We start from the raw sequence: 19,503 nt of genomic DNA, 5'->3' as shown, positions 1-19,503 counted from the left end.
ATGTGACAAATTACATACATGTACATGCTAATGAATAGAAAACTATGTGGTGTCAGTCGTTTATGTCAGGGTACAGCACGTGGCCTCGTTGAAGGATTATGAAAAGCTTGCATGTTGGTTCTCGAAGCGAGCGCTGCATATCTGTTCCTTCCTTTGTCAAATGCATTTACAGTGCGCAATCGTTTTCTAGTGTAACCCATCAAACATTACTTGACATTGTGATTTTTTTGCCAACTGAGAAAAATGATCAAACGATTCCTATTAAAAACAGATACAGTGAAAAATTGAAAAAAAAAATCTTTGTACTACTGATATTCTAGGAGGGTTGTGATAGCCAAGTCGATAGTGCGTTGTACTTTACAAATTCGTCATTCAGTTTCGGTTAGTGTTTCTCAATAAGCTGAGTAAACGTATCGTCATTTACTTAAGTAGATGTGTACTTGGACCAAGCGCTTTATCTCCCAATGGTTTCGAATGACATGCGATGGGTCTTCCGCACGTTCAGTAATACGTTTGTCAGTTTTAAGACGACCCAACCTCAAAATGATCCTGTCGGTTGATCATGTGGTAATTAGAAAGTAAAAGCTATCAACCCAGTTAACACACAAATTAACAAAACAAACAAAAATTAACAAACAAACAACCCATTATATGTGTAAGTAAGTCAATAAATAGGTAATATTAATTTGAACCCATTTTACCAGCTTAAATATGTAACTACAGATCTGTCATGTGCGTGCAGCCATATTGTGAAAGACTGAATGTCATTGACATGCATATCTGGTCAACATATATTCTACTATAAATGTACACTTGTACAAGTAAAAACATTAGTGGAGCTGTATGTTTCTTGAAATTATTTCTTAGTTAATCCTAACTTTCGAGAGGCTCCTGTGCACTAATTCAAGTATAGATATATATATGTAGCGGTGTCCATGTAATTTGTGTTTTCCATAATTAGTTAGTCAATAGTATCCACTTATATTACATTGGTAAACATTTGTAAGGGCAGACAATATTACGTGGAATTTTGCTTATGATGAAGATAGATCAAGTACAATGTATAAAAAAAACCCCAAAAAAGTCATACAAATGGCGACTCGTTTTTACTTTTACAGTAATTTCAGTAAAAAGGCAACATATGTGGTCGTTTTGTATGTTTTATTTTAACGACAGGCCGATATATCCTTTATCGCTTTAATGGAAGTCCCTGGTGTAACATTTATAATTTATTAAAGCTATAAAGTTGCAAAATCTTTCAGATAGAAATAGAGTAACGTCCCTTTACAGGAAAAGAGCACAAAAGAAAATGGCGTCCCTACCTAAGCTGACCGGAGATTGCGAGTAACCCTAGTTTACATTTTGCTTCGGTAATAAGTCAAATTTTTGATTTAATAGTTCTTTCCGAAGCGTTCATTTAAACGTATTTGAACGTATGCATTTGGTGTCTTTGTCCCTGTTGATTTAGCTTTAGGAGTTATTATGACCATAAACCAAGTTGAAAACAGAAATCGAAGCTGTTTGGAAACCTTTACAATGCCGTATATCTTTACATGGGAATAAAGGACTAGTTTATGAAGCATGCGAGGTCACAAAGCGATCCAAATAGTTATGCACTTTGAAACCTTTTCTCCCAATGCATACATAGGCAAAAAGCAATAACGTCCATCGTTTCACTAGTGTTAACCATGAGCACTGTAACAATAAGATATAGTTACAACGATGTAATGTCAGACACGCTCTGTTTTGGCCTCCACTTCACATTACCTTTCGCTCATCAAAAGAAAAAAAAAATATCGGGCGTTTTGACAATATAGATAATGTTAGATCTGCGACAATCTATCAATAATAAAATCGGTGTATACAGTGTTCTCACACACATGTATCATGGATTTTGTTTACATAATGACAGGACTCCGTTGGTGATAAAATAAGTTTATCAGCATGCCGCTTACGTTGTGGAATAGTCAGAAGGGTTCACTCTGTCATTATAATATCTCTAGACTAGGAATTGTCATTTACAATATTTGCACTTGCAGAATACAGTCTCCAACTGGAGTTTCTATTTTTACCAACCACAATATGTGTAGCATATATGTGCATTGTAATTATCAATAGCTATGCATTGCGATTAGGTTTGTTCAGGAGCATACAATGATTGTCATCACTTGTTCTGGTTGTAAATGCCCTGTTTGCTTCCTTACATCCCTTATATGTGGTTTGAATGATAAGAGATATTTAAGACATCTAGGTGTAATGTTACATTGATGTACATATGTATTATCAAAACAGAAATTTTGTTATCATGGTATCATTGATGACTGTGTCCTGTTTATATGGCAGTTCCACTGAACTTGCTTCTGCTCTAACGTGTATTAAATTGATGTTTCCCATGTAAATGTTTTATGAAAATTTGTGGGTATCAAATGTAAAATACGGACTGATTTTTTAAATTTTCTGCATGTACAAAATTTAATTAAATTGGGGGTTACAACTTATAGCTTGGTACACATGAAGCAATTCTTTATGCATTTCTTACAAACTATATGTTGGTGGAAAAAGAAAACATTTCTTCACTTTCATATGTGTTAAGGCTATTGACAATTCATCTACATTCTGGACATGGCTACCAGTACAAAATTTTGATCATAGATCTCCCAGATCTAAACCAATTTTATTTCAACCTTATTAGACTTAGTCATGGCGTGGGAAGTTCAACTGTTTTTGAAAGAGTTACTGCCCCTTATTTTAGCCATTATCAAAAACTTGTCAGCAGATGTCTCATGTTTCCAAGACTATCTTTCAAACTTTGTAGAACTTGCCATGAGATGTAATTGTGATTTCCTGAATAGCATTTTGATTCCACAATAGAAGGAAGAGTTATGGCCCTTCTTAGCATTTAAATCCTGTCAGCAGATCTATCTCACTTTTTACACCCTAGAAATGAAATAATATTTTGTTGAGATATTGATATTCATACAATGATGTATTTCACTTCGGCATGAGATGGGTATATGTGTTATTGTTTGATTTGTTGTAGTTAAAGTGGTAAATCAATAATAATTTTCTCCTTCTTGTGAGACTTTATCAACTGTGAAAATAATAAACACAGGCCACATATTGATATATGGGTATATGAGAAATGAACCATCTAAAAATATCTTTACAGAATGTAGTTGGTGATCCTGAGTGTCAGTGATGGGTGCTGGGGAAGATGCTGTTATCACTGTGAGGCTGGACCTCAAAAACCGCTACTCTGCAATTATGGAAGAGACACAAATGGATTCGAGCGAGTTGATGGAACACTTCTTCTCTTTGTATAATAGGTATTAACTAAAGGAAAGGTTTTGGTATATGTAACATAAGTCATTGATGTTCTGATTTCATTAGATCTAGAGAAGTCTTACAAGTTCCTTTACTTTTAATGTTTTAAAGTTGAAAATTCAAAATTGAAATATTTATTCCTAATTTGCCTATTTGAATGCTTTTTCACTGTTAAAATGCCCAATCCATGCATCAAGAACATATACTGACTCTTGCTAGAAGTATTTTGTGTATACTATTTTTAGGGATGGAGGATAAAGCTTCATTATAGAACATGTTTGACGTAAGCTTCCATTTCACATGAGATTTGAAATTTGAGACCAAGGATTTTTCATATAGGCTTGTTTAAATGAAAATTTTCTGTTCTCTACAACACAAAAGAAATATAATATCTCCCGATCAGTTATTATGGTAAATATTGTAGAAAATATTCATTTCTGTGTCAAACTTTCAGTAACCTTGACTTCACAGAGTCTGTGAGAGTGTGGTGGCAATTCATTATGTAAACCTCATGACACCACGAGAGGTCATACAAACTTAATGAATCTATTATGTGAAAATAGTACTTTTCATGTACTAGTAATGTGGTTTAGTTTATGATTTTTTTTTATTTAAGTCAGGACATTTCATTCTATGATAATTGTCTGTTGCAGCAATGTTGAGAAGGTATGGACAGAGTCAGATGAGAGTAAGCAGGCAAAACAACAAGGACTGCAAAAGGAAACAGAATACTGGATGAGGAAGGTCATGTCTAGGCCTGACCACGATAAGCTCTTTCCCAAGTCTCATGACCCAGATAGTGGTGCTGACAACAACAGTACAGACCCACCTACTTCCAAAGACACCGATATTGCTGCCACTGAAGACAGACTCAGCCCCAGTGATAGAGATATTGAAACCATACCGGCATTACAAGTTGGAAGAAAACAGAAATGTCCCAGAAAGATAATTTTGACACTGCCTGAAAACATTCTTTCTAAAGACATTTCAATTAATGTTTCTAAAAGATCGAGTAAGGTAGCAAAGACATTCTGTGAGAGTAAAACCAAGACTGCAGATTTCTCATCTTCAACTGTCACAACAGACGTAGCAAAACAAACAGATGAGGAAGAGGCAGGGGAAGAACCATTGGTAACTGAGGAATCCCCTCCTACACCAAATATAAAAGTAGAGCCTGAGGCAAGTGGAGATGACGCAGAAATTATTGACAGTGGTACTCCAGCTGCAAAAGAGAGTTCTCCAGAGCTTGAAGGGGAGAAATCAAATGAAGTGCAAAACCAAATAGGTACATGTGTAATGTATATATTTTGTCAAAGGTGAAAAACAATGAACACAAAGTTATTTCTTTGAATGAAATTAAGATATATTTGCTATTCAAATTAGATATGATAGATACAGAAAACTATATACATGAAGCTTGTATTAATTCAGTCATAGAAAATTTTTTTGATATGCTATAATTTATGATTCTATGTATAATTGTGACAGAAATTTATTTGGATTTTGTCATTAGCAATAGTTGCAGCATGTGGGTGAATAAAAAACTTTTTTTTTTTTTTTAATTTTGTGAAAATGTGACAGTAATTCTTCAAATAAAGATAAGTTTCACATTATTGTATCATGAGATCTCAGATCTCATATTTCCTTCATCATGTGTTTGTTATACATTTGTGATGTGTAATAATGTCTGTTGATTCTTGTTTCTCTCTTTTATTGTTAGGTTCATATTGAACTTGAAAATAGATTTTTATGTAATATTTTCCATAAATTCATGCTTGTTGCATCATATGGTTTATTATTTCAAAAGGAAATAAAGCTATTCTTTGTAACTAAGTTAAGATATGTAGAATGGAATTTGAAATTGGATTTTTTCTTGGAAAATTTATAATTCTAAAGAGTTGTCTTTGATTTGATCAGTAAATGGACATTTCCCCATCATGGCAAAAGGAAGATGACTAATTATGACTAATGATGTTTTGAGACAGAAAAGTAAGAATATATTCAAGAAATAAATCCTTTTATCATTTTTTTATGAAATGAATATGTAAAGACCATTCATTAAGTCTGACCTTGGTGTTTTGATGTTTTGACAGATGATGAGGGAGTAGCTAATGAAGATAGTTCCATGAACTGCAGTTATATTGGACGAGGGGAAGATGATGATGAGGAGGAAGATGAGGAGGGAGAATCTCTGGAGATGTCAGTGGAGGAAATTGGTGACAATTACCAGATGGGAATGAATAAGGGCGATAATGTGAAGTTTGTCCGTGATGTAGCTTTAAGTATAGCTAAAGATATGGCTGTCACTGAAAACGGAGAAACTATATTTAATTGTAACTTTTGTAGCTATAAGACAAACGTTCTTGGTAGACTAAGACGACACATCACCGTACATACCGGAAAAGAGTTCAAATGTCCATATTGCAGTAAAGCCTACACAGAAAAGTGCAAACTAACAGAACATATCAAAGTGAAACACGAGAAATCTGTCAGCTACCCATGCCCAAAGTGCTCTAAGGTTTTCACTAGCAAGCGTGGACTGGAATATCACAACATCACATTTCATGAGGAGCGAGGTACCACACTGAAGTGTTCTTTCTGCCCAAAGGTCTTCAGTAGTAGATTTGGGTTTACCTATCATACTAAGACTGCGCATGGTGAAAACAAAATAGAGGAAAATTTCAAATCTACCAGTGATACATTAATACCTATGAGCAAGTGGGAAAAGTCTACAATGAAAAAGGAAACCGAAAAAGAATTCCAAAAAGATAGCAGTGGCATGTACAACTGTAAACTATGTGAATACAAAACACCAAGAATGTTCCACATTAGGAGACATCTAGGTGTTCACTATGGAAACACAAACAAATGTGAACAGTGTGACAAGACATTTTCAGATTCCTACAAGTTGAGGCTTCATGTTCAAGTTAAGCATGGAAATCTTAGGTTTGATTGTGATTACTGTCACAGAGATTTTGGAACAAAGGAAGGTTTGAAGTACCACCGTCTCTCTGCACACGAAGGGAATTGGAAGTATCTCTGCCCTGACTGTGGTCAGGGTTTCTATCAGAAACATCACTTTGAAGGCCATGTCAACAAACACAAAGGAATAAAGGCCTATGGTTGTAAAACGTGTGGAAAGAAATTTTTCTACCAGTCTGATGTATCAATACACAAAAAGCATTGTGGACAAGAGAGGAAACCATTGGAAAAACCAACCACGTTTGTTTGTCATGTTTGTGGGGACCAGTTCAAGAAGAAAAGTATACTAATTGAACATGAAAATGGCAAGCATGGAAGGGTTGGACATTATGTCTGTGAGTGTGGAGTCAGTTTTAAATGGAGGAACTCCCTTCGTCAACATAAACAAAGATGTTCCACGGCAGCTGCCATTTCTGATTACTCAGTAACTGATATCACAGATTTGAGCGGCGCCTCAGACTTCATAGCCATGCAGATTAAGCCTGAACTGGATTCAGAAACTGTCAATGCGGAGACCGCGGATATGGAGGCTATGGAGACAGATGATAACCAGCCTGATGATATTACCTACTCACAAACATTGCCACCAGACGTTGATACAGAAAATAACACAGCAGCTGAGCTGGAGAATGAAAACGATGACCAGGATTATGTGGTTAAGGAAGAACCGAGAGAAAGCGAGATGTTTCAACATGGGGCAATGCTCACTCCACCAGGTGTCGCCACTAATGCACTGTATGAGATGCCAGCTGCACAGGTAAGTGACCAAGAAGGTAATGAATCTGATTATGTGATATACCCTGATGGCTCCTCTACTTCTAGTTCTGATGATTGTCCTTATGGATCCAGCTTAGACTGTTCAGAGGAGGAGGGAGAAACTGGTTCAAGTCGTTCCTCAAAGCCAAATGATATTGCATTCAAGAGGGAGCTTTCGTGTAAGGAATGGGGAAATAAAGCTTCTGGAACAAAGCTCAGATGCCCACGTTGTGGAAAGATCTTTAGAATGAAACATGCTTTACGCAGACATCAAAATATTTGTCACAGACAAGCAGTGATAAGAAGGAGTGTAATCGAGATGTATGTTTGTGGGTTTTGTGATGGCAGATTTTCAAACAAGGCACATTTTAAAGAGCACAGCAAAACACACGAAAGGAAAATGAGGAAAAAATTCAAGATACAGCAATATTTCAAAAGGAAGACAAAAGAACAATTAAATAATGATAAACAAAATAAATCGGTTCTTGACAACGTGGAAAATACAGACACACTTACTCAGGCAGATGTTGTGTTTGAAATTCCTGTTAATCCTACTTTAGAGAATGACATGGAATCAGAAGGTGAAAGTAAGTTGACCTCAGTGGTACAAGGTGAGGATATTTCTTCTGGGAACACCAATCATACATTGATCAGTGATCATATTTCGGCAAAGGAAGCTGCTGTGTGTGTTGGTTTTTCAAGTAATAGTGGACATTGTGATGAGCAACCCCAATACATACAAGCAGACCAGGAGGAGGAAGGACAGGACATAAACCATACACATAGCAAATCTTTTGAAACTACAGAGGAATCAAGAAATGTGCTCAAACCTCTTGATCAAGGAAAAGATTTTCCATTTGTAAATGTTGCTGTAGTGGATTTAAGCAATGCACAAGAGTATAACCATAACAAAGATGTAGGCAGAGGTTGGGATTTGTCACTGAAACCAAATCAAGCAGGATTCGTACAGGATAAAGATAGAGGCAATTCAGAATCTACCTCAGCTTTAGTGGTTGATGAAGATCAAAGAACTAAGATGTCAGGAGATTTCCAGAACTCGTTTACATGTGAAATATGTGGTGCTACCATTGATGATCATGAGAAATACATCAGTCATATATCCCTTCATGCTGTCACCAGAATTCAGATGTTTCAGGAGCAGCAAAATAGCTTGACAAATAAGGACTCCAACACAAATGTACAAGATTCTGGGAATTTACAGATGCCAAACTGGAATACAACAGAAGTTGGGAAAGTGGATTTTACATGCAAAATTTGTGGTGATGTTTTCATGAAAAGATCCTATTTAAAAGAACATATACTAGGGATGCATGGGAATATCAATAGGTATAGTTGTGTTTGTGGAGAAAGATTCAAATGGAGAAGTTCACTTAATCTACACAAAGAAAAATGCCCATCTTCTCCATCCAGGAACATTTCAAATGGCAAAAAACATGTCCTGCTCAACCAGCCAAATAATGCCTCTGCACCATTCCAAGGACCTTCAAAACTTCCAGCTACTTCCAAAATTGGCAGTAAACGAAAATCGCCAATTGCAAGATCCTCCTTACCTCTCCCACCTATCTCTTCATCGCTCTCACCGAGAGCAAGAATGCTGCCAGTAATTCCACCTCATTTTATGGATGTGAGAACATCTACAGTGTTGGGGATGATGCCGTCACATCGAAGTCCAACAACATCCTATGCACCAGTAATGGAAACACGTGTTCAAGCCGGAGAAATGTACTTGCACAGTGTGGCAGCAAGTAATACAGAAAGTCAACTGTCTGATCAGCAATCATCCACCCATTTGCCATCTACTTCATTTGAGAGAAGTTCTACTCAGTCTAATAACAAAATTCAGCAGAAAAATGAAAATGGACATCCGAGCCACAGTGTTGTACCTACTGGGATGTTCAGGAGCAATGGTCCTGATTTTCCATACCCTGTATCAGTTTCAAAAGATCAGGTTATCCGACATCAGTGGTCAAGTGGTTCTACTCAAGATACAGACCAACAGCAGCAAGAGACTGAAGTACCAGTTGAAAGTGAAACCAGAATAAAGCAAGAGGTGATCTCATTTGACGAAGAACCTGAGACAAGAATAGAGATGAATGACTCTGTAATGAACCAGCTAATGCTTGCTACAGCCGACCCACCTGGAAATTCTGAAGTGCCTCAAACTGAGCCTCATCTTGTAAGCAATACAAGACCTGAACACCAGATAAAATTGAAACAAGAGTTTAGCTCATACAACTGTGGTTTATGTAAAAAACAATTCCGGTCACCAAATGCTTACAATGACCATATGAACAAACATCGTGGTATTAAGCCATACCCATGTACAAATTGCGGCATGTCATTTCACTACCAGTCCATTCTCAGTTCACATAAGAAAACGTGTGGTATGACAGGGAATAACATGTACAAGTGCCACATCTGTGGAGACACGTTTACTGTTCGTGGTTACCTTAGAGAACATGTTTTGGGGAAGCATGGTGATGCCCGTAGGTATAGCTGTCAGTGTGGTGCTGCTTTCAAATGGAGGAGCTCACTTGGTAGTCATCAGAAGAAATGTCCACTCATTAGTAAAAACTAAGGAACAGAATGAACAGTTTTGTGGAAGGACACACCTTTTACTGCTGGAGTCTTGATTCATCACCCCTTCATGTTGTACCAGACACCTACGGATTTATTTTAGGATGTATTGATGTTATGCAATATGAAACACAGCTGTTGAAATTTAAAACAATGAAAACATAACAAAACAGTTCTCCATGTTCTGATAAAGACAGGTATTACTTTTAATACTTTTAAAAGGTTATTTGCATAAAAATGCCAATTTATTTCATGAAAAATTATGTTTTATGTATACATTTTTATACATATTGTATGTAAGTCCTCAACACAAGACTGCAATATTATGTTAAGGTCACTTCTCCTCAAAAACCCCTTAAATCTTGCAGAAACCTTACTTTTCCTTAGATGAACCAAAATAGTGAATTGAACAGTCAACACTCCAGAGGGGCCTGAGGGATGGAACCAAAAGCGGTCAGATTGACCAAGATTTCTAAAATCTTATTACCGACACCCAGATATGGTAGAATCAAGTACCTTCTTGGATGGAAGTGTCTTAAGGTGCCCTACCAAAATTGTGAATATCATAGCGCCAGGGTTTCACATTTCCCCATGGGGAGAGGGTAGAATTTACTTTAGTTCATATATAGGTAAAACAGATTTTTTAGCATAATTAAATTTTTATTGGAAATATTTCAAACTTGGTTAGAATTATGAGCATGATGGTTTGAGGGTATGTCCATATTGATCCTGAATGACCCCATGGGGCTGATGGGCATAGCAAAAGGGGTCAAATTATTGAATTGGATTAAACAAAATTTTTCAAGATATGGTAGAATCAAATGCTCTTTGTAGATGGAGTGTTTTAAGGTGCTCTTCTTACCAAAATGGGTCTCAAATTTCTTCCTGGGGAAGCGGATATCCTTACTATAATTTACTAGAAATATTGCATTTTTGAGCATGATGTTGCTTATTTCCCACTGAAAATAACTTTGTAAGAATTATTAGTCTAGGATGAAACGTTTGATGGTATGCATGATTTGGCATTGACTTACTATCATCAATGTCACAATTTCGTTTTTTTATGACACTATAAAGCTACTTACCCTTTAACCTTAATATTCAATATTAGTAACCTCAGGTGAATGTCAAGGCCACAAGGTCTCTTGTTTGACTTACATTAAGCCACTTTTTTTAAAATTCTGAATGGGATTCTTTGTACAACAAGTCACTTATATTTTTTTTTTTACACCGAAAGGGAGAATTTTGTAGAATTTGGAGACAATTATTATTGTTGATTTTATTTACAAATGAACAAATCTATCTTCCAGAAATATAAGCCAGAAGAAGGCTTTTGACATCAATATCCAGCTCTTTTTTAAGTGATAACATTCTCTAACATATCGGATGCTACATGTACATTCTGTATTTTATATGGTATATTGATTTAGATGTAAGCAATTCCACTCACATACATATATATACCATGTATATTTTGTCCAAATCACATCTTTCCAATGATGCAATCACATTTTATGAATAACTCCTGGGGTCTATTGTGCTGTTTCCTGAATCTGGGTTTCATGGCCAGTTATGTATAGAGTTATCACCCTTTGTTTACAATTTAAGTTAAGGAATTGCATGTACTTAGCTACTAAAATGATGTTAATACATTTACAATAAGTGTAGCTTCAAAAAATAAGGAAATTGTTTTTCCCAACTGTCTGTCTGTCTGGAAAATGTCTAAATTTCATGAAACGAGTTAACATGAAAGTGTCTTTTTAGATAGAATAGAATTTAAATTGAAAGAAGGGATATTAAATCAGTCTTGTTTATGGTTCACTTTAGAATGTGATATATTGTACATTGATTGTTTAAATTACCTAGAATATAGTCTCTCTGCTTTTCCTGCTACGATATGTCTTTGATATATTTTAATGTTGTTTATTTCAGGATGTTTATTATGATGAGAGGTAGAGACCTGCACTGGTACAATGGAGGTCACACCGGGATGTCTGAGAGTCACCTGTCTCTACATTCTATCTCCATATACATGTAGCTCTCTGTATATAATAATACACTATTGTGCAATATTTCCACCATATCTAATTGAATAGTTGAACTCCCAATTGAGTGATTTTAATTGGAAGGAAGACAGTTATCAACTCTTCGCCAACATTTTGATCTTAGTTCATTGCTGTTTATTGTATAGAACTGTTAGAATTTTACATCATTTGTTACATAATTCTAGACCTATATATTCATGTATGAAATTAGTAAGATTAACAGTTATTGTTAAAGATTGTACTTAATAATTAAAAAAAATGATGTATGCAATGATTATTATGTAAAGAGTTGAAGGGAAGGGGATTCCATTTGACATTTGAAATGATATACAATAATACACTAGTTTGGAGGGCAGATAGCATACATTTAAAGAAATTTTTGACCACTGAAAAAATAGTTGTAGTTTCCAACACTTGACCTGTGAACTTCAGTAACCTCTGTATTAAAATTTGACATAAATTAGTTTATGGCCTTTGGTGTCCTATGTATTTACCTATAGATAACATCGACTATCAAAAGGCAATTTAAAGGTGATTTATTTGATCTTGGAATACCTTCATATTGATATTGTGACAATTTGTGACAAGTATCATAAATCAAAAGGAAACAAATTGAAGATTCTGTTTATCTTATGTGTGATTATTGGGGTAAATATTCTAGAGCGCAGACGTTTCCGTTGTTACACCACAATGCAATTTAGATCTGTCAGTGTGTACATTCATTGAACAACAAGGCAATCATGTGATAGAAAATGTTTGAAATTTAAGACCAGTCTGCCCTGTGACCTTTGGTGACCTATTGAATAATCTTTTGCAAAGTTTTGTGTTCTCATCCATACAGAAAAATACTGATTATTTGAGCTGTAACATTTGTTGACCTCTATGATAACATAGTTATTTACAAAGAGCTTGTCATGGACCAACATTCATCACTGAATTGACTTATGGCCAATATTGATCAGTAATTTGAATTTTATACTTATTTGTTACCAGTAATCAATTAATCTTTCTGTAGAAAATCTCTTTTTTTTATCTGACCCCAAAAAAGTACCTGCGCACTATACCCGCAAATTTACGGTACTTGTTTAAGATTTTCTAATGAAAGATACACTGCAATGATGAAATTTGATGTTTATAAAGATATTGCAAGTATGTTTTAATCCTCTTTCATGTGATGTGTCCCATTTAAGGTAAATAAATAATTTTGCAATCCATTCACCTATGAAGCCATTGTCTTTAGGTTAAATGATAAACTGCTGGATACCTGTAAAGACCTTGATCAATTTCCTACTGATTCACTGATGATCATTTTATGGGGGTATAGTTGTGATACATAGTGTTACCATCGTCAGTTGTGACCTCTCCCAAGTGGCGTCCTGAATTGGTGTCATCACTTCAAGGTGGTTTACCGAGACATTTGGATCAAACTATTACACAAAAGTCTGCCATGAAAGTAACTCGGACAAGGTCATGTTTCAGAGTTCCAAGGCCATGTTCTTTTTTGCTTTATATGGAAATCCATCCATCAATCAAGTACCATCACTATGCTAAATCTGTTGAGAATATCTGAAATAAGTTTTGTGTTCCAAGTTCACTTTTACTACTTTTAGAAATTTGTCAGTTACATTAATTTGACACAGTAGTACGTAAACTGCATATATTAATGGAGACTGTGAGATATATATATATATATTTGTAGTAGAGTACTGGTGTTGTTACAGGAACAATAGTAGTGTTACTGTTATACCAGTAGTGTGTTGTTACAGGAACAATAGTTGTGTTACAGATATACCAGTAGTGTGTTATTACAAGTATAAAATTATTATTATTAAGTATAAAATCAGTGTAATGTTACCTGTTGTAAATGTATATTTATGAACAACAAAATGTATTAAATGTGATAGAGTTGACTTTCAAATGATATTTTATACTCTTATCCTTAAATATCCAGGAATCTCAATGAAAACTGATGTATGTCTCCTGATTTTATTGATATTCATGTTTGTTTATAGGAATAACATGGAAATTACAGATAAGTAAAGTTATATGTAAATTTGTGTGGACTGGATAATTTTTCGTAGAACGAAATGTCCAGATTTGTGAGATTTTAATGTGCTGATGTTGTTTTTGTTTATGAATTATATGCTTTGTTCTGTTTTCATGCACTTTTGACTCATTTGTTCAAAGCAGGAAATTTTGACACCAAAGCATTAACTGATTTTAAATTATATTCTGTTATAATTCTATTAGTGCATTTTCAAGCTACAAATATAATTAAAGACTGAAAAAGCGCCTAGTAGTTGTACTTATACTTTAACTGCATATAATGCAGAAGTTTAAAAATAAAATGTGCTCATACATTTTATAAAGAGGTACAGCTTTTAAAAACAGACCATATTTAATTGACATAGATATATAGTGTATGTTATATGTGAATTGTAAATAAAATCATTTGTGATCTGTATACATGATTTATATAAATATTAAATGAAGGTACATGTATATTTACCTTGTGGTAATAAGTCTTTATGTACATTCATTTTGAAGATTTTTGTCAACTGTTTATGTATATGTGAAACGATACTTTAAAATGATCTGAGCGTGACTCTCTGCTTACAAAAATTAAATCCTCTATTGTGATATACAATGCGTTTGTGATGCCCTTAGCCTGTCCATGAAATAAAGATGGTGTAGGATTGTAGGATGTATACGTATTCTCCAACCATCATTCTGCCATAAGTGAAATTGGTCTTGATCATTTACTCTTTGACAGATAGTGATTTTAAACTGAAATTATGATATAGTTGAGTAATTGAAAGGGCAAGCCATTTTCTTGAGAAAATACCAACTTCATTAGTAAGTTCCCTTTGGTTAATAGTTGTGCTCTTCTAATTTTGACACTGATTAGTGATAAACAATGAAGACCATTTTTGATTTGACACTTAAAGATTATTAATGCTATTTCTTCAGAGAAATTTTCAAATTTCATAAGATTAAGAGCAAAAACATAGGAAAGAATAGCAAAGAAGAGAAGACATATCACTTTCAAATAACCAATAAAGATCAAGCTATGGTGAACACAAAGATCCTTCAGAGATCTCTTTATTCTTCATGTTCTCTGTCAGTGTAACTTTCCAACATCCTTTGGTAAAGAGGAATCAGTTTTGTATAAACCGTGAGCCTTGTGCCACCTGAAAGAGGAGGGCGGGTCCAGAAGGAAATATACATGTAGAAATTCTTTAAAATCCTACTCCTTCTAAAAGAACTATTTGATTTTGCCCAAATTTAGCCTGAAACATTCTTAATAGATTCAAATTCAATTTGACATAAGGGTTGGGTCACCCTTCCCTGGGGTGAGAGGGACGGGGCATGATAGAGGAAATGGAGCAAATTCTATCAAAATCCTACTGCTCTTGCAGGAATGATTGGGTTTTGACAAAATTTACTCTGGATCAATCTCAGGTGAAGGGGAATCAGGTAGGTATAAATTATGGGTCTTGTCCCCCATGTGGGGATAGTGGTGGAGGTGGGGCCTCAATTTGGGAAACTGAGCAAATTCTTTAAAATCCTACTCCTCCTATAGCAATTATTGGACTATGCCAAAAGTTGGTCTCAAGTATTGTTGGGTGAGAGCAAATCAAATTTGTATACTGAAAAATGATTGGTCTTTGCCAAATGGGGTGGGAGTGGTGGGGCCCAATAGGGGAAATAGAGCAAATGATTTAAAATCTTCCTATTGCTGTATGAATTATTAGATTTTGCCCAAATTTGTTTCAGAAACATTCATAGGCTATATCTTAGCATCACTCTATAGTTTGTCAAACATTTACTTGCTCCTTAAAATTGAGGTGAATTGCAATTCAACAATTCTTGTTGTCATTGCCTCAAACATTTCCCAATGTTTTTGTAAGAAAGTGTACAACTCTGTTTGTGGTATAAACACCTATTTTATTGTTTATATAGAAATACAAGAAATACAATCACTTCTATTGAAAAGGTTAACTTGATGAAACTACAATGACAAAGGGATCAACATCAACTAATTTCTTTTTGAAATATTTTTTTATATTTTTCTTTGGTTATGCTGATTTATATGATTCAAATCTAATCACACACGGATATATCTAAAGTCCCATACCTTAATATGTCAGAGTTGCCAATAAAATGATGACAGGTACATATTAGTAATACATTTATAATCATAGCTCTGCATAAAAATAATCTTTCAAAACTTCATGATTGTATTAATCATATAACTGTTATTTACATTTAATATTTCCAAACCAGGATTTTTTAACTTTATTTATACATGTAGATAGTCACATCAATATCAAATTATAGCACAAAAATAAAATTTGATTAATGGCAATGGTAATCATTGAAAACTAATTATGATCACACAAAATCACAAAATCTATAGCTGTTCAAAATCATAGAGCACACCTACATGAAATACAGGAAGTTGAGACACATTTATTATTGTTCAAACTACAAGGCCAAAAAGGCCTGTAATGCACACCTGTCGCTCATGTTGCATGGAAGCACATTTTACGATTGAAACTTAAAAGTGAGTCGCAGCCAAATTAATTCAACAGATGTGTTTCTGCAAAAATAGGTCAAGAATATATCTTCAAACATAATTGGATTTCTTTCAACATAAGTAATAACCATTTCTGTGCTTGTTTGGTATTTAGGTGATTGATCGTTCAAGGTTAAATTTGGAACACTAACCACGTAAGCATCCTAAAAGTCAAATATCGCTCAAGTGGACCCATTGGTTAGTAAGAAGTAGTCTTCCAAATATCACATCTCATCCATGTAAATTTGAAAGTTGTTCAAGGTCATTCATTTGATCAAACTTGATTGTTCTTCGTCCCCGCATGCAATAGACTTATTATTAGTATTCAGGGCATATTGGTTATTGAGAAGATACTTAAAGATTTTCGCACATTTCACCTCTGTAACCTTGAAAGTAGGTCAGTCATTCTTATGAGCAAACTTGATAGCCTACTATCCAAGTATGCTACGTGACCAATATAAGTACCCTGGGACTCTTGGTCATTGAGAAGATGTTGTTTGATTTGAAAAGTCGACACCAGACGGAAGACAGTAGTCGTGCCTACAGGATACGGTAAGATGCATTGCACGAGACACTGTTCAACGACAATTATCAATGAGATCCATGCTCTTGTGCGATATGACGTGCTTAATCGAAACTGTTTAACACAGTATTAAATAATTCTAAAAAATAAGGAATTTTACAAAGGCAATGTAGTAAAACATTTTCAAGGAATGTTGGACAATCATTAAAACTTATTTGGTCTTATTTCATAAGAATAACTAGTAGTTCAACACGACAATGTGTCTTACTTGAATATTTCTTTCTAGTTCGTTGTATTTACATGTTTTGTTGACTTCAACACAACCCCCAAACTGATCCTGATAACAATTATTGTCCTAGTAAGTCACGTTTATGTGGAAATGGTTGCATTAAGTGATCAAATTTAACGTCAGCAAGTCTTCCTTTCTACTTGTTCTCTCAGACTCCTAATTGTAAGACAGGTTTGTATTTTTTCTCTCAGACTCCTGATTGTAAGACAGGTTTGTATTTATTCTCTCAGACTCCTAATTGTAAGACAGGTTTGTATTTTTTCTCTCAGACTCCTAATTGTAAGACAGGTTTGTATTTTTTCTCTCAGACTCCTGATTGTAAGACAGGTTTGTATTTTTTCTCTCAGACTCCTGATTGTAAGACAGGTTTGTATTTATTCTCTCAGACTCCTGATTGTAAGACAGGTTTGTATTTTTTCTCTCAGACTCCTGATTGTAAGACAGGTTTGTATTTTTTCTCTCAGACTCCTGATTGTAAGACAGGTTTGTATTTTTTCTCTCAGACTCCTGATTGTAAGATAGGTTTGTATTTTTTCTCTCAGACTCCTGATTGTAAGACAGGTTTGTATTTTTTCTCTCAGACTCCTAATTGTAAGACAGGTTTGTATTTTTTCTCTCAGACTCCTGATTGTAAGACAGGTTTGTATTTGTTCTCTCAGACTCCTGATTGTAAGACAGGTTTGTATTTGTTCTCTCAGACTCCTGATTGTAAGACAGGTTTGTATTTTTTCTCTCAGACTCCTAATTGTAAGACAGGTTTGTATTTTTTCTCTCAGACTCCTAATTGTAAGACAGGTTTGTATTTATTCTCTCAGACTCCTAATTGTAAGACAGGTTTGTATTTTTTCTCTCCTAATTGTAAGACAGGTTTGTATTTATTCTCTCAGACTCCTGATTGTAAGACAGGTTTGTATTTTTTCTCTCAGACTCCTGATTGTAAGACAGGTTTGTATTTTTTCTCTCAGACTCCTGATTGTAAGACAGGTTTGTATTTATTTTCTCAGACTCCTGATTGCGTCATCTTCAGTAATTTTTTTCCATGATGAAGGGATTTCTGCTGGGATTGCTCTATACGTCTCAGCAAAGTCTCCATTAAATGTACTCAAAACCCAAGCCCAATAATCAGACGATGAAATGTCTGGACAAGGGTTAATCTCCCAGTTCAGAACGTGCTTCTTGTAATCTCGGAAGGGATTATATCCTTCCTTGACTGTAAATACATAAAGGAATCTTTTTGTGCAGTTTCCTCCATTACATATCGCACCACATCGAAATGAAGCGGTTGATTGTACATGGAAACTGCAACTTTCCAATGCAAGAATGTTACTTCCGACATAACGCCAAGCATTAACACCCTCAGCTCTATGCTGTATGCATGAATGAGGTGTACCTGTATGTATAGAATTCGGCTGACACGGTTCATGACAGAATGGACATGTAGCTTCGCAGCCCCAGAGTTTTTTCATTGAGAGTTCATTTGGTGTTTTATCATTCAGCCATTTAATTGGCTTCTTTGCTTCAAGCTGAAACTTTTCTTTTAGTTCGTCGTGAAAGTTTCCAAGTTTATGCTTGACTGTCTTTATGAAATCATCTAAGTCATTTACCTTTTGGTCCTGAACAGCAAAAAAGGACTCCTTTTGAATCCACACTGTTTCCTTGATATTTTCCTGGAAAGTACAAAGCCAGTCATCTAAACAGGAAGCAGAACATGTCTTTACACAATCTAAAATGGCTGAAAATTTAGACTGAAGTTCTGCCGACGCTTTATCGGTGTATAAGTTGCCGTTTAAACACTTATCATCTATAAGTTCCTTTAACCATTTTGAAGCATATCCGGAGGGATTATCGATATAATGTATATAATTATCAAAGTATTTTTTCCTACATAGATCTTCCAGTATACGAGCAACTAATACATACTTTGCATTCTGGAATTCATTAACCATGTGTTCATATATTAAATCAGGAAACCTGGTCTTAACGTTTTCCTCAACATGATCGCGAATGACCTCACAAAATCTGTCACATGCTATTACGGTAGCTGACTTTTCGTTAACAATATCCATGAAATGACGCCAAATGTTCTCTTTGTGATCGTTCAATTTTCTCTCCATGCTATTCTCTCCGACATACTTAGAATGAAGACTTTCCAACAAGGGGAGGGCTCTTCCAAATACATGAACTACGAGTATCATTTTGTAACGTTCAGACAGTGAAAACGCCTTCTGTTCATCCTTGTTATATTGATCTACATGCTGCAGAATACACTTTGCAATCTCTTTCATTTCTGTTTCATCAAATTTCCACTTCTTTCTTTTCAAATTGTCTAATCTCGTATCAATGTCTCTTAGGATTACGTTTGTGAATTCGATAACATCTTTCTTATTGCTAGAAGCAAGCTTGTACC

General features: G+C 35.0%; 1 protein-coding gene across 1 annotated transcript; it reads left to right on the top strand.

The window, feature by feature from the left end:
• Positions 1-1,315: 1,315 nt before the first annotated feature.
• Positions 1,316-14,314, top strand: LOC132545075 (uncharacterized). Its single transcript, XM_060208745.1, has 5 exons — positions 1,316-1,370; positions 3,170-3,326; positions 3,978-4,609; positions 5,418-9,857; positions 11,593-14,314. The coding sequence occupies exons 2-4, from the start codon at positions 3,199-3,201 to the stop codon at positions 9,659-9,661; spliced, it is 5,004 nt and encodes a 1,667-aa protein (XP_060064728.1). The 5' UTR covers positions 1,316-1,370; positions 3,170-3,198; the 3' UTR covers positions 9,662-9,857; positions 11,593-14,314.
• The last annotated feature ends 5,189 nt before the right edge of the window (positions 14,315-19,503 follow it).

The sequence above is a fragment of the Ylistrum balloti genome, unplaced genomic scaffold (assembly GCF_031769215.1).
Source record: "Ylistrum balloti isolate Yb309-2 unplaced genomic scaffold, AGI_CSIRO_Ybal_v1 Utg369822, whole genome shotgun sequence".
In the NCBI taxonomy this organism is placed as follows: Eukaryota; Metazoa; Mollusca; class Bivalvia; order Pectinida; family Pectinidae; genus Ylistrum; species Ylistrum balloti.
The sequence above is the reverse complement of the archived record's forward strand: the minus strand, read 5'-3'. Positions and strand labels throughout refer to the sequence as shown.